This window comes from Apaloderma vittatum, unplaced genomic scaffold, assembly GCF_000703405.1.
Source record: "Apaloderma vittatum isolate BGI_N311 unplaced genomic scaffold, ASM70340v1 scaffold22548, whole genome shotgun sequence".
In the NCBI taxonomy this organism is placed as follows: domain Eukaryota; kingdom Metazoa; phylum Chordata; class Aves; order Trogoniformes; family Trogonidae; genus Apaloderma; species Apaloderma vittatum.
Genome location: NW_009732738.1, coordinates 21241 through 36976, shown reverse-complemented (window position 1 = coordinate 36976; position 15736 = coordinate 21241). Strand labels below are relative to the sequence as shown.

At 40.1% G+C, this 15736-nt stretch overlaps 1 protein-coding gene across 1 annotated transcript in view; it reads left to right on the top strand.

Moving 5' to 3' along the window:
- Nucleotides 1-12446, top strand: part of ADAMTS5 (ADAM metallopeptidase with thrombospondin type 1 motif, 5) — a gene marked incomplete at its 5' end in the record, with an annotated part of 29461 nt that extends 17015 nt beyond the window's left edge. The window contains 5 exons of the mRNA XM_009875641.1: nt 5003-5286; nt 6526-6709; nt 7154-7329; nt 8191-8366; nt 11873-12446. Coding sequence (XP_009873943.1) covers nt 5003-5286; nt 6526-6709; nt 7154-7329; nt 8191-8366; nt 11873-12446 — 1394 coding nt within the window. The remainder of the gene's footprint in view (nt 1-5002; nt 5287-6525; nt 6710-7153; nt 7330-8190; nt 8367-11872) is intronic.
- Nucleotides 12447-15736: the final 3290 nt, after the last annotated feature.

Here is a 15736-nt window from a genome sequence, read left to right as displayed (position 1 = left end):
AAGAAAGCAAGGAGAGCACTTTTTTTCCACCTGCCTCACTTTTGGCTTGAAATTTGGACCCTTACCCACGAGCTGGTCTCAGTCTCAGTGTGGAAGTTAAAAGGTGGCTGTAATAATGAATCCTACAGATCTAAGAACATAACTCTGCTTTTTCTTTTTTCAGTAAAAGTAGCTAGGAGCTTCACATCCTTCAGATCTGCCTTGTAGTCTCCATGTTCATCATGAGTGATGACTTTCTGTAGGAGAAGCTTGGCAGTCCTCAGCTGCTAACACTTTTCACAAAGTCACATATTCTTTGCTGCATGTAAAGGCGTTAGGATCTGTCATTCTGTTAATGGGTGGGTTATGATACATTGTCCTTTCTAATACTCATGAGTAGTCATCACTCAGGCGTGTAGCATCAAAGAGTTATCGATGTGATGTAATAATTCACAGAAGACTTGACCCTCTTGTCACAGAGGTCTATAGTCATAGAATCACAGAATGATCCTAGGCTGGAAGGGACCTTAGAGATCATTTTATCCAACCTCCCTGTCATGGGCAGGGACGCCTCTCATCTAGATCAGGCAACACATGGGGACGGAACGCGGATCAAACCCGTGACCTTTCTGTTATCAGCACCACACTCCAACCGACTGAGCTAACCAGCCCCCAAGTCCTCTGGGAATTCGTTTTATTACTGATGCTCTTGGTGTGATTTCAAATATCTTTCTTTGATAGATAGACTCTAGACGCCTTTTCTAAGTAACAGTCTTCATTTTCTGTTGAAGTTTATAATTTTTCAGTTATTTATTTTAAATCAAATATTTATCTTCAAACACTATCTACGAAGTAAAAAATTGAAGTCAATGATTTAAATTGCAGTCTCTTCAAATTATTGTGCTGAAAGGGCATGTGTTATTTTAGGAAGGGAACTTGTGGTTTTGTTTTCTTCTTCCAGCCAGTGAATGAATCCATAGCTCTGTAACTCCCATTTGTAATGTACGCTGAGTGTCCCAGAAACCACACGATTCTAGTAGAGCATGACGCTGCCTTTCAGACTTCTTTGCGATGATAATAAGGGATTGCAAACATCCCTTATTTCTGCATTTCCTTCAGAGAAAACATGTGTCTGCTTTTTGGGTTGCTTATTTCTTTTCCTTAGCTGGGGCAGATGTACTGTCATATACTTGCAGTGTTTCCCTTCCCAAGGGGGAATTTTCCTCTCCTTGCTTTCAAAGAGTTCCCCTGCAATCTTCCCATAGACAGAAGAAAATCCTCTCTCTCTCAAGTGCTGGTAGGCAGAGGAAGAAAACGTTTAACCATTCAAGCGTAATTCTAAGCAGTGGTGCAGGCATAATGTAGATAAGGAAGGGACAAAGTAACAGTTGCAACAAAAGAATATTCACATACCAAGCTTTCTTTTAGGATGTTTGTGACCAGATTTTGCTGAATTAGAGGAGTCTCTTCCATTCTCTGATAGGCAGCCTAAGCAGTTTGCACTGGGCTTTTGGTCTGAATGGGCGTGCACTTACGAATTGTGCTTTGTGACAAACAGGGCATAGCAGCATTGGTGAAAGGAAATAAATAAAGTGCTTCATCTGATGCTTCTTATGCATAACGAAACATGAATGAAGTCCAGAAATTTGGATCTGTGAGCAGTGTTCTATTGCAAAAGAGTAAGTTTCCCATATAAGTAAGTTTCCATATAAGTAAGTTCCCATATAAGTAAGTTTCCCATACAGATTTAGATATTCACCACATACGGCTGTAACAGAAAAGATCACAGTCTTGGCTCTCTAATTTCTTAACATCAATTTGTCAAGCACTCATGTTGCTATTTTCTGAATTTGAGGGGTGAAACTGTCCTCTAAAACATGGGTATATACTATGCAGGTAGCTACTCCTAAACTGGCTGTTCCAGTTCCCGTCATAGTGCAGAGGGGTCTAATCAGTGGCATCAGTGGTTTGACTGATCTCATAGGTTGCATTAGTGGTACTGAATTACACCATAAACTCATTTTCCTGAGCAGTGAAACATCTGACAGCGGACTGAATTGTGGACACTAGCATTAAATACAGTTCAAGTCAGCTAAATAAATCCCCATATAAATGTCCCATCCAAGGTCAACCAGGAGGTCTGGGGAGGATCAAGGTGCTGATTCTCTGTCTCCTGAGGCCCGCTCTGAGAACTATAAACATTATTGTCAGGACATCACCATTTGTTTTACACTCATGAGATGACCCCAGACAGCAGTTTGACATTTAGGAAGAAAAGGCTCGGTTAGTGTCCAGAAGACAGTGATGTTTATTTCCATCTGCTTTTAGCCAGCCCTCTCCTAACATACTAATTGCCTTTATTGTCATGCCAACCACTAGGCTATGGTATGATTGCTTGCAATTTATTGTGTTTGGTCAGGGTGCTTGGTGCTCTGTGCAACCTGAAACAAGGACTATTTCTCTTTTAATTAATTTATATCCTGGTTATCTGCTTCCTGCACAGATTGCATTCTGCTTTTCTTTTTTTTCCAAGATACATTACACAAAATGTTGAGGAGAGATAATGAGATGGCTTAATTAACACTGTCATCGGCTAACAATGTTGCTTTATTCCAGAGCACACAGATGTTCTTTGGTACTCAAGACAAAAAAATGGGAATAGCAGTATGTACATGCCCTGTATGTTGCAGTGTAATGTAGTGAATTGAAGCCTCTTCTGCCCTTTCAGTCGGGGGCCCAGGGCAAACCAGTCTCCAGTTCCATACCTTGATCTTTCCTGATTGTTACAAGTCTGAGGTTAGACCAGCTGGTGGTAAAAACACCTACACTTCATTGTAACCTGTCTAAACATAGACATTGCCACTATGGATAAATATAAATACTCCTTTTATTTCCTCTGGGGAATCTTTAGGTGCCTTTGCTGTCTTCAGTTCTGAATTTATCTTGTGAGATTAGCTGGAACACCCAGTTTTATAGAAATTATCAATGTTTCCTCAGAGCAGCATCAGTTAAAGAGAAGTTTCAATCTAGTTCCCCTGTGTTCTGGAGGGGAAAAAATGCCATATTTGCTATGTGAGCTCATGAAACATATTATTCACATGTGAAATATATTCAAATGAGTGTTAACTAAAATGATTGACAGATCAAGTACATACAAGGATATGACTTTTTTTTCCTTGCTTCTCTACATTTACATTTCCAGTCATGTCAGTCATGATGCATCTCAGTGATGGGCAGCAGCATCTGTCATGGTGAAATTAAGTGTTATTGTAATATTTCAAAATGGCAAATAATGGTTCTACTTGGCAGTTTGATAAACTGCAGTATATATACAGTAGTGGTGTAGTTGACATGCTGGTAGTAGTACTAGTAGTAGTAGTAGTAGGAGCAGGAGTAGGAGCAGGAGTAGGAGTAGGAGTAGGAGTAGGAGTAGGAGTAGGAGTAGGAGTAGGAGTAGTAGTAGTAGGTGCCGTCCCATCATCACCCTAACACTATCTTCCTTCTTCATCACAAGGTATATGAAGGAGAAATTCTGCTGTTATTTACTTCTACAAAGTGTATTTTTGATGACTTTTGCCAATTATGTGCTTTTCAGAAACTCGAGAAAAAAAAAAGAAAATCTGTGCTTCCTCACTCCTCACTATGTGTCTAACATCTTACACTACAAAAGGCTTTGAACACCAGGGTACTTTTAATTATCTTTATCTCATGGCACTCAGTTGATCAGTTAGCATTGGCACACCTTGTCTGCATTAAAAAACTCAGCATAATTCAGATTAAAGATAAGGCCAGGGTAAATCAGGGTCAGCGAAGGACAAATGGAGCAGATTTAACAAGACAGCAAGTTTTTTGGTAGTAAGTGATGATGCACAAAGAATTTTTGTCTGATTTGGCTAGTTGGCCTTAGTCTTCAAAGAAAAAAAAGAACAGTTGCAGTGTCTTCTGGAGGGAAAACCCAAGCTGTTGAGAGATAGGGTATTTGATTTGTTTAAATTCACTTCCCTAACGTGAAATTCTATCCCATTTTGTGTAAATAGTGAGGGTTTTATAGCTAGCCTTTTTTTCATAACCATGATTCAACTGAAGAACACTGGTGTAGGTTCCAAAGTGAGGTAAACTGTGGTAAGTTATTTTGGCCAAGAATAAGTGAAGCTTGCCCAGGCCACATATCCCTTTCATGAAGTGTAAAAGAGGTTACACTGAATAAATAGTTCTACATGTCAACAAGTGAGGTTTTCAACAGTAAAAATAAAAATCTATCAGTAGATCCTCTAGAACCTAAATGTGAATCCTCATTTTTGGTATGCCAGACGAATATTGACCTCTGCAATATGTCTCAAAACATACATGCAGTTCAGTATATTTAAGCTATTCTTTTCTTTTCTTTCTGTTATCTATGTGTTTTTGCATAAAATGGATAGGCCTGTTCAAACTAATTCCAGAAGCAGCCAAATATCATTCCTTATAAGGGAAGCTCAGTGCAGATTTACTGCCAATGTTAGGTTTAATGTGCAGCTTATGCTCTTCCTTTGATCTGCTGGGATATTTTTTCTTTTTTTTTTTTAAGGCTTCATAGGCTACAAGTCTAGTTTTTGTGATTTTTCTGGCATTCCTTGAGAAGCTTTACCATTTTTGATGTTCTGCCTCAAAATTCAAATGACGACTTAGCTTACTTTGCCATGTATCTTGATCATACCTTGAATTTCCAACTGGAAAATAGAGTGGAATGTGTTCAAAGTCAATTCAAATAAAGAAAACCAGGGTGAAAGGCCAAAGGGACCTGAGTAAAACTCTTTTACACCCTCAGATTGGAAATAAGCAGCTCGACACATGGTGTGCTGGTGGGTAAGAACAGAATTGCAGTATTGTGACCTTGTCCAAAACCTGATGACACCTCGGAGAGCCTTTCCGTTTACATCGACATCCTCTGAATGAGGTTTGCGGTCATTATCAGACTGCTTAGCTTGAATGACAGATTTGCAGCACTGCAAATGAGTAATAAGAGGTTGTTTTGCTCTTTTAGGTAACTGCTTGCTGGACCAACCAAGGAAGCAGATTGTGGGCCCTGAGGAGCTTCCGGGACAAACGTACGATGCCATTCGTCAATGCAAGCTGGCGTTTGGAGCTGAATACACTGTGTGTCCCGGTATGGACGTGTGCTCTCGCCTCTGGTGCGCGGTCGTGCGCCAGGGTCAGATGGTTTGTCTGACTAAGAAGCTGCCTGCTGTGGAGGGAACACCATGTGGAAAAGGGAGGATCTGCCTCCAGGGAAAATGTGTTGACAAAACCAAGAAGAAATACTACTCAGTAAGTTACCAGCTGTGACCCTAGGGAGTTTTAGAACTCCAAGGCGTTGATTTTTGTGGGAGTGAAAGAGACTTTATGGAAATCAGATTGAAAGCTACCTTATTTTTTAGCATGTAATTGGAGTGATACTGGTGAGGGATATAGGAAAAAACGCTGATGAATTTCAGGAAGCACGATGAGTTTTCAGGAAGTATGAAAGCCTTTATTCCTGGAAAACCAGGAGCATCCCTTCAGTGTAGAGGAATTGCCCATTCAGTAAGTCAGGTCTCAGGACATACAGAAAAATTGTCAAGGACCTTTTCTTAGCTTCCTGACTTGTTGGCAGTGAACTGCGAGGTAAATCAAATCTGTAAATTTAATTTACAGCCCTCATCTGAATGGCCCCAGGGCTCTAACTCTAGTGCAGACAAAGGTGGATGACATTCATCCAGAATACAATTTCTAGAGCAGAAAAGTTTGTATCTCCAGTGACAGAGTCCTCTCTGTCAACTATGCATCTGAAGGGTCCCCACGCTCATGAGAACTGTCAACTGCACAGATCAGATACTTCTAAATTTACTGGGTAGACAGTAGCCCTGCCCCTTCTATTATACCCACAGAAAAGGTATGGATTTGTCAAGCTTTGTGAAGGCATTTGCAAACTACAAGAGTCATTCAAATCAAGCTACAGCCCTTATAGTACCCCTTTTTAATGGAATTACATACTTCTACATGCTGTTTGCAGTATTATTTCTAGCAGAGTTGCAAACTATATCTGACAACTTCATCTCTTGTCAGTAATTCAGAGCAATACCTATACATCACAATAATTGCTTTTAATTAATTACAGATTAGCCTTATAAACATATTCTGGGAGTCGAATCCCCTGGGGCCAGTTTGAGGGGCCTTATTGATAGAAATAGCAAAAAACAAAAGAGCAGCACGTGAGGCCGTGGGCTCTATTTCTGGTGCATGTGTGTCTTCCGTGAAATGGGCTGAAGGCAGCTGTGCTGAGCAAGGCCTAGTATTGCCGTTGCCTGCACAGTGCCTGATGAGATGTCATCAATGTGCAGATGCAAGACAGAAATGAACTCTCCTGGCAGAAAAAAGGCTCCTAAGACTTGTTGTCCCTGATTAAGATGACCAAGGAATCGCCTTCAGATGAGGAAAACATAAGCAGTATCTTTGAGGTGCAGCATGTCTGTTCACACTTGGATGATGGGATGACGTCCTTAACTCCTGCTGTTCCATATATTTCAGGCTTCAAGCCATGGTAACTGGGGATCCTGGGGACCTTGGGGACAGTGCTCCCGTACGTGTGGTGGAGGAGTTCAGTTTGCTTATCGTCACTGCAATAACCCAGCTCCTCGAAACAACGGGCGGTACTGCACCGGCAAGAGGGCCATCTACCGCTCCTGCAATGTCACACCCTGCCCAGCAAACGGTAAGTGCCCTTGTGCCTTCACACTCCAGCCTCTGCCTTCATTGACAGTAAATATTGAACGTCTGCTGTGAAAAGAAACAACAAAGGTCCATTGTGGTTTCTCCAAAATGAATTTACCAAGGCAAGACTTTTGTCATTAACACAACACCATAATTCTTCGCCCCATCCCCTCCCTGACGCCATACAGAAAGGACACTTGAATGAAAAGAAACTTCAGTCCTGGAAAATGAACTGTAATGCAAACTTTAGTCCTTTAATGCTTATTAAGTATGTATAAGATTTCCAAGCTAACACAGTTGAAGGACTTGAAGATCAGTTCTAAGTAAAGAGGTGAAATGACGTAACTTAAAAATTGTATAAAAAAGAAGCTGGAATAATAGAAGGGCATAATGATATTTGCAGCATGGTCTGAAATAGTCTCTAATGATGTGAATAATTCTACAGCTAAATCTTTTCGACAAGAGCAGTGTGAAGCAAGGAATGGCTATCAGTCTGACGCAAAGGGTGTCAAGACATTTGTTGAATGGGTCCCCAAGTATGCTGGAGTACTTCCCGGAGACGTTTGCAAGCTCACCTGCCGAGCCAAAGGAACTGGCTATTATGTGGTATTTTCTCAGAAGGTAATGGCATTTCCAACCATGATTTCATGCTCCAGTTTATAAGTGCCCTGTATCTTACAAATCTTTCCCTGCGAGAGGAGAAAAAGTTAATCATATGATTCAAAGATTTAACTGTGTGATTAGATTTAATGGTTTGATCCATGGCTTATACATTAGGACCAGAATTGCCCTCTAAAATGAAACAAGGTTTTCCACATCTCAGTAGATGGATTCATTAAAAGTATGGGCCTCTTCGTGCACTGTGCAATTGTTTGTTTTCAGAAGTGGATAAAGGGATTTCTGCCTGGAGATTCATCTGTCATTCCGGGGTTTTCTGGAGGAGAAAGAGTAGTACAAGTAGAAGAATAAGTTTTACCCTGAGTTATGTTAAGGGAGTCCAGAGTAACTCATATGGAGCCAATTAATGTAGAATAATTAGCTAATTAGTATAGATGTGACTTGTGGTCACATCTAGACTTTGTTCTATCAGATGCAATTCAAACTGAAATGTCTCCCACGCTTATACGTGCAGTTTCCTGCCTCTAAATGTTATGAAGGCAACATTTAGATGTAGATAGCTCAAATGCAAGGCTATCTGCAAGTACCGGTACTGTTGTTATCATTAATAAGCTGTGCGATCGTCATTAAAGCCGGGGTTATTTTAGTGTCTCACAGTGGAGTTATCAGTCATTGCTTTCAGCTCTTTGCTAAGTTTCATCTGCTTTTTTGCTGGGAATGTTAGAGAAACTCAGTCTGGCCTGTCAGAATAAGCACTCTGTTCTGAGTAGGTGACATAAATACGTAATTGCATTTTGCCAGTCAGATTCACAAAAGCAAATCTTTTCCATGGTAGTTTTAACTAATGGTCATTTGATTGCCTAGGTAACTGATGGTACTGAATGTCGACCGTACAGTAATTCAGTCTGCGTCCGGGGAAAATGCATCCGAACTGGTTGCGATGGTATCATCGGTTCAAAGCTGCAGTATGACAAATGCGGGGTGTGTGGAGGAGACAATTCCAGCTGCACGAAAGTCATGGGAACCTTTACCAAAAGGAGGTATTGATCTTGAGTATTATTAAATGTATCTTGCTGTGCAAATACTAATTCTGCTAGAAAGTGGTGGAGTTGCCATCCCTGGAGGTGTTCAAAAATCTTGTAGACATGGCACTTCAAAATATGATTTAGTAGTCATGGTAGTGTTGGGTTGACAGTAGGACATGGAGATCTTAGAGGTCTTTTCTAACTTTAATGATTCCATGATTCTATGATTCTACATGCTTGCTTGCTTTCTGTCTCTAAACGCAATTTATTTCTGTATGAAGACTGAGCAAAAAAGTACATTGCCTGTGCTTTATTGTACTTCCCAGGTGTTTACAGCCAAGACTCTTACCCCGACCCTGAAACTGCCAAAACGCTGTACCCAATTCATGTCTGACATGAAGTGCCAGTGATACAGGGGAGCACCCCGTCAGTAGGAAGTCTGCCTGGAATAAGGCACGGCAGCCCGTGTTGCTTGCCAGTCGTGCTCTGTCAGATGGCTGGTGGTTTCTAGGGGAGAGAAGAAAGGGAAGAGAGGTGTGAATCAGAAAGTTGTTGGGGGCAGAATAATCTGGTTATCTGGGAAGCTCTGAATTTCCCAAGTGACGTGTGTGAGTGAGTTGCACGCTAAGAACATGTTCCATCTCATGAAGCTTTGACAACTGAGGACTTCCCACCTGATTTAGTGACACAGATTCCTTGTGTAGTTAGTGGAGGGAAGCAGACAGCATTAAAGCACAGCTGTAAAAGTCTTCCTTAGTAGCTAAAAGGGATTATACCCTAAAAATACCTTCTCACACTGCTGAGTGTGTGTGGAGTTTAGATGACCAGATGAGATGTCAGAAGTAAACATAGGCTTAAGCATGGCATTTGCTATATCCCTTCATGTCCATTGGCATAATATTGATCTCCAGATGGATTTTGTTTAAGTCAAAATGTTTATTGCAGTTATCCATAAGACATTTTTCTGTCAGAGTTCAGCTTTTAAGTATAATAAAACTTACTTCAAGTAAAATAAAAGGGTTTCCCCTGACCACACTGAGGGCAGCAGTAAGCTTTGTACTGACATACCACTGCCAAATAAGTCTGTTTTCTATCTTGTTTCTCCCCCCTTTTTAAGTCTTAAGATTCATAGAAAAATGAGGCTTTTTAATTATCATTTATATAGATTCCAAGGTCTCTGAGGGCTCCTGTAGTGATCTACTCTTAGAAACTTTCAGTTGGTAGTTCTTCTCAGTAACTATGACTGCATTAGTGTACCATCTGGTGAAATGTACATAGACTCGATTTCATATCTCCCAAATTCTTACACAGCATATTGAAAGCTACCAGAAGTTGAAATCTGACTCCTGAAATGACCTTTTATTTCTATACATTTCAAGCTACTGATTAATAGCAGTTAAAAATGGCTTCAAGAGTGAATTTATTCTAAAAATAAACATAACTGATCTTCTTCCTGGTAAAGCCATGATTACTCACCTAAGGATGCCAAAACACCTCTGCCAAAAAGAATGACTTTCCATCCAAATTGTAAATACCAAAATGCCTGAGATTTTGCTCCAGCAAAAATGTTAAAGGGACTCCATGAATTTCAGTGAGGCCAGAATTGTAGCACAGATACACTTGGAAATTGAGAAATACTATTATAATTGTCCTATGAAGTTACCATCTTGCTCCTTTAACTGAAATGAGACTGCTCAGAGAGAAAACCTTAATTCAACCTCAATGCTTTCAAAAAGTTGCCCCATTTAGAAAGGAATAGTCAGCCTGTAAATAACAAGTATATTCTAATTTGATTTTGATTGAATTTTGGAGTGATGATTTGTTTTTACTGGAAATATTGTTTGAGACAATTCCCTTATGAAAGTAATTGACTTAAAAATAAACCCCTCATTAAAATAGCGAAATCTTAATTGTCTGTAATTTTTTTGCATATGAATGTGCAGTGGCTGTAGTAAAATTGTCTTTTCTCCCCTGGAAAATAGCAGCTCCTGTGTTGCTGTCCGTTACAAACCAAACTGTAGCAATCTGTACCTTAGCTATTAAATGTACAAGAGGCAACTAGTATTGGCCAATTGCAGACAATGGCCAAAACAGCATTCGTTTGTACTTCTTTTTCTTTTAAAGCAGCTAAAACATAATCTGCTGGAAAACTTGTTTCCTAGGAACCTTTTTTAAAAGGCTGTTAAGCCAAATTATCAGAAGTTGGGAAAGAGGAGAATTAAGGCTGCCCATGCTTCTTTGTGCACATGGAGTGCTCCAGTCCTTTGTGCAGACAACTTGAATTCTCCAGCGTTGTTTTTAGTTTTTGAGCAAGTGATTTTGTAACTTTAATAACATGTTTTAGCAGACTTGTTTTGGCAACTGTTATATAAAAATATTTGTGCAGTGCTGTAGAGCAGAGTCCCCCACAGCCTGTTTTTTGCTCTATATTCCTTCAGGTGCTAAATCAATAGTTTTAGTCATTGTCTCATAACTACTGGAAATAGCAGGGGAATAGCACAAGGGTTTAATCTGTAGTCTGTGCAGTCTCTGCTTGTGCAGCCAAAAATTCTCAGAACTAGCAGTGTGTTCTTTAAACAAGCCCAAAGGAGACCCCTTTTACTTTTATATATTTTTAGCATATTTTCTCGTTCCTTTTTTTCCAGAAGTTTCAGCACCAAACTTTTCAGATATGAGGTACTTGCAGAATGGTGTTGTCACAAGTTTAGAAATCAAAATACTTGTCTCCAAAGCCCAGCTGGTAGCTTATAGCTATGTATAGTCTTTAGATTTCTTTCTACATATCAGTAAAATTAGTAAATAGCATACTTGAGATAGTGGGGAGTTCCACCACACTTGTACGTTTTCAATGCGTGTCACCTTCACTAGAAGAGTTAAGTATCTTTTTCTAAATCTGAATTAAAATACTTGAAAAGTAGCAACCGAGAGAACTCTATGATGGTACAAACTAAACATTTCAGTGCACCTCATATTAGACACTTGACAATTAATCTTCGTCTCTATGAATGTCAAAGCAAACAAATTTTTTCTCAGTGATCAAGATTATTTTTAAATGTTCCCAAGGTACCTCTACCCAGCTGTTACTCTGCTCATGCTTTCCTTAATCATCGTTATAGCAAAGACAGCAAGAAACAGCTGTAACCAATGCAGATCTCATTATCTTTTCCTTGGCAAGCAGAGCATGCATCATATTTCATATCTCCTACCCTTTGCTGAAATATATACACTATCTGTTATTTTTCATTCCTCTTGTATCTGACTCAGGTCAAATCATTACTAAAGCTAAAGATTAAGCAATATGAAATAAGTGCAGTAGAAACTTCTTTGGGAACAAAAAGAACAATAGACAAACAGTGGAGCCTGGTTAAACTGATCTTAGATGAACCTAAAGCCAGATGGGCTAAAACGAAGCAACATGAGTTGTTCCAGTAGCTTCATTAGGCTTTGCAGTAAGACTTGAGGCTCATTTCATGCTAGCTACTGACTGCACTTGTGGGGTTTTTTTCCCTCTCTTCATTCAGCAAGGGCTACACAGACGTAGTAAAAATTCCAGAAGGGGCAACCCACATCAAAGTTCGGCAATTCAAGGCTAAGGACCAGAGCAGGTTCACTGCTTACCTGGCCCTGAAAAAGAAAAACGGTGAGTACCTTGTCAATGGAAAATACATGATCTCCACTTCAGAAACCATCATTGACATCAACGGGACTGTCATGAACTACAGCGGCTGGAGTCACAAAGATGATTTCTTGCACGCAATGGGACACTCAGCCACAAAAGAGGTTCTTATCGTGCAGATACTCGCGACTGATCCGACTCAACCAGTGGATGTTCGCTATAGTTTCTTCGTGCCAAAGAAGCAAGGGCAAGTAACTAACTCTGTCACCAGCAGTGGGGGCAGCAGCAGCAAAGTGACTCCACAGCTCACACAACCCCGCTGGGTTACGGGGCCGTGGCTTTCTTGTTCTCGAACGTGCGACACAGGATGGCACACCAGGACTGTCCAGTGCAAAGACGGGCATGGAAAATTAGCTAAGGGATGTCTTCTCTCTCAGAGACCATCAGCATTTAAACAGTGCTTGCTGAAAAAGTGTTAACCTGTGGTTGCGATCTTCTTTAAAAGAGGCTTTCTTAAGCCACTTTTGACATACTGGTATTAGGTCTGCCCAGAGAGAGAGAAGCAAAGGCTTCAATGTACTTACATACAGTCTCAAATTATGGGCAGAATCTGCCTGTTTGGACCAAATGAAGATGTGCACTGCTTTAAATAATAGTAGGGTGATCTTAATATGTCAAAAAACTAAGCATTAAAGTTGTTATAAGCCCTCTGTGTCTGCAAAAAATATAAAATAAAATAATGTAAAAGAAGAAAAACTAGTGAATGGAGGATCCTGGGATATCTGAAGGTTACAGAATCATCTCCCCTTTTTCACCTACCTCTAATACAGTATGTCTGTAGAAAACGTCACATGTACCCATGTTACCACGGTAGCTTATTTTATACTGTTTTGTAAATATCTTTCATTTGGTATGTCACTTTATATCACTTGGTTCTATTAAAAAAAATCAAAAGACAAACTACATAAGCAAAATGATTGACCAAAGTATGTCTGCAGCCCTTGTGGACTTGGTCCGTTCTTCAGAAAGGGCCGCAGATGTTTTACTGGAAGACGAAGGGCTTGCTGCTGGTTTTAAAAAGTAATTCCTTTTGGTTTAGACAAAAGGAAACATACTTTCGTGCTAGGAATTTCCTGACAGCAGATCATTGCTCTATGACAAATACTGTGTTTCCACCAAGAAGTTCTCAGAAGGAGCATTGCAGCAGTTTGCAGACCAGGGTTCCCCATGTGTACATTGCTCAGATACCAGCACCATTGGCAACTCCTCACCATGTGTGTCTGACACATAGATTTGGAAGGAGGACTTGGCTGCTAGGTGGAATTTGTGTACACTTTGCTTGTCAACCTTCCACTAATTCCAGCAGTGTCACAGCTTGGGGGCCTTGTTGTCAATGAACAATAGCTGCTAGCTGCTTCTTTCCATAAACAAAGGCATACTGTGTTTTGTAGAACCTAGTTAGAGAACCAAAAAGTACAGGTAAGGTAATCAAGTGTCTTCTAACTCAGATATTCTGAGGCCATGTTCAACTGCTTTCTCTGTTATTTTCTCTATGGCTTCCACCTTGAACCTAACAATGTGTAATGTACCTACATCTTCTGAAGAGGCTATAAAGGTCAAAAAACACAGCAAGCAGTTAATATTTTATCACTGTTTTGTCCATCATGTCTAACTCTGGTATTCATCTTACCAGCAGAAGTTTGTACCTATTTGTCTTTTTTTTGATTGCTTTGTATGTGTTTTGGGATGTTGTTTTTTTTAAAAAGCTGTAGAAGGCCTTCATGGTTTGTGTATCTACCACATTTGGGAGGAGGAGGGGTCACTAGAGGGCAGACCACATCAGGATGTGGAGGACTTGCCCAATATCAGTAAGACTGTTTCCACAGTACAGGCAGTAGCTGGTAGTAGTTTTCTTTGGCAGCAGCTTCTGAATCTCATGATTGTCTGGTAGAAGTTCGGTGACCGAGGGTGGGCATTTCACCTTACGCAGAGAACAGGTGGTAACCTGTGGTAAAATTGCTTCCTTTTATATCATCAGGCTTTGAATTAAGCCCTAGGATAACGGGTACCAAAAGAAATGGTTCTAATATGCTGATGGAAATAGAATCCCATCTGTCTTTCATTCCTTCTTTCATCCACACAGGAGAGTATGAGACTGCAGGAGGATTTTCAGACAAGCCTCACAGCTGTAAGTCAGTGGTACTCGAGCACTGAAATACTTGAGGCTCTTCTGAACATCCCAGCCACGAAAGCAGTAGAGAAAACTTGTTGGCATGTGCAGTGAGAAGGGCAGGTCTGACTTCAGGCTGACACAAACATGTTTTCGCAACCATAGCGTGTTTGTATGAACTCTTAGAAAGCATGTGATGATTTCAAAACAGCACTGAATTGCTACATCTGCAAGTGTGAAACCTGGAGAAGCATCTATTTTTGTACCCTGTTCTAAATAAACAGTAATAGGGGCAGGGCCTCCTTCTCTGTCAAAAAGAATTGGCAACAAATGTTACTAGCCATCTTCACCTTTCAAAAATGATGTGGCCTTCTTTTCAGGAGTAGTCCCATGCAAAACTGTGGCTCTTAAGGAAAATTCCCCACTTAGACTTTGATCCCACCCTAAAAACTGAGATCAGGATTGAATATATCTACCTATTAACATAAGATCACTTTGAAGTGTCTTATCTTCCTTTCAAGTAATCTAATTTTTATACTTATATATATATTAGACATGTTCTAGAATCTAAAAAAAAGTTCATAACAAATAGAAACCATCATGAGTGGAAAAAGAGAGACTTAACATGTCTCAGCATAGACAACATTTGTGTCAGCATACAGCTGCTGTATTAAGTGGCATTTGGTTTTCCTGTGTTTTATCCTAATAGAGGCAGAATGTGCAAGTATTCATGTTTGCATCATAGTAATAATTTATTATATATTCAGCCAGATGAGTAAAGCTTTTGGACGCTGTTCAGGCTCCAGAAGAGTAATACCATACACGGGTATAAGTTTAAAGATTCCTTAGATCAAGAGTATCTTTTTCATAGAAAGAGTTTATTTATAAAAAAAAAAAATATGAGAACAAACCACTAGAGTGATTTTTCCCTTTTTCCTAGTGAAGTCATAAGCAAACTAATATGTGAAAAAAGCAGTTGCCTTTATATGGTGAGAGGGCAAAGGGGGCAAGACCAAGGAACAAGCCCTGAATGCTTAAGATAAACTCAGTCAGCCTGCTCTAGTTAACACTTGCTTTTTCGACATTCTTTGGGGTCAGACTCCAATTCCAGACCTCACTTTTGTCAGTCATAGCTATTTGATGGAGCTGATGATTGAAGAGTTGGTGCGAGGTATGTGGCTGCATCATTTCAACTCCCATTCCCAACTGAATTCCTTGTCTCTCACAGTTAGGTCATTGTTTACATTATGACCGAGTGTTGCCAAACAGGATTCATAAAACGCATCCAGGGGACAGAAACCTGGAGCGCGGCTCTTTGCATAGAAATCAGCAATCCTCAGTGATAAAGTCACTGCAGGCTTTTTGGGATGCACCTCCAGTGCCCTTAGTAGGAGTTGGGCCCCTAAGTGTTGGTGTTTCTTAGAGCAGCTGCTTCTCAAGTAAATCATTCTCACTAGGAAGAGGCCAACCATCTTTGGTTTGACCGTATACGAGAAATTAAATTTAGCTGCCCTCCTGTGGAAACAGTTTTATCACAAGGGGGAGAGGGAATAATCTTGTGGATGAATCAATATTGTAAAAAAAAAAAAAAAAAAAAAA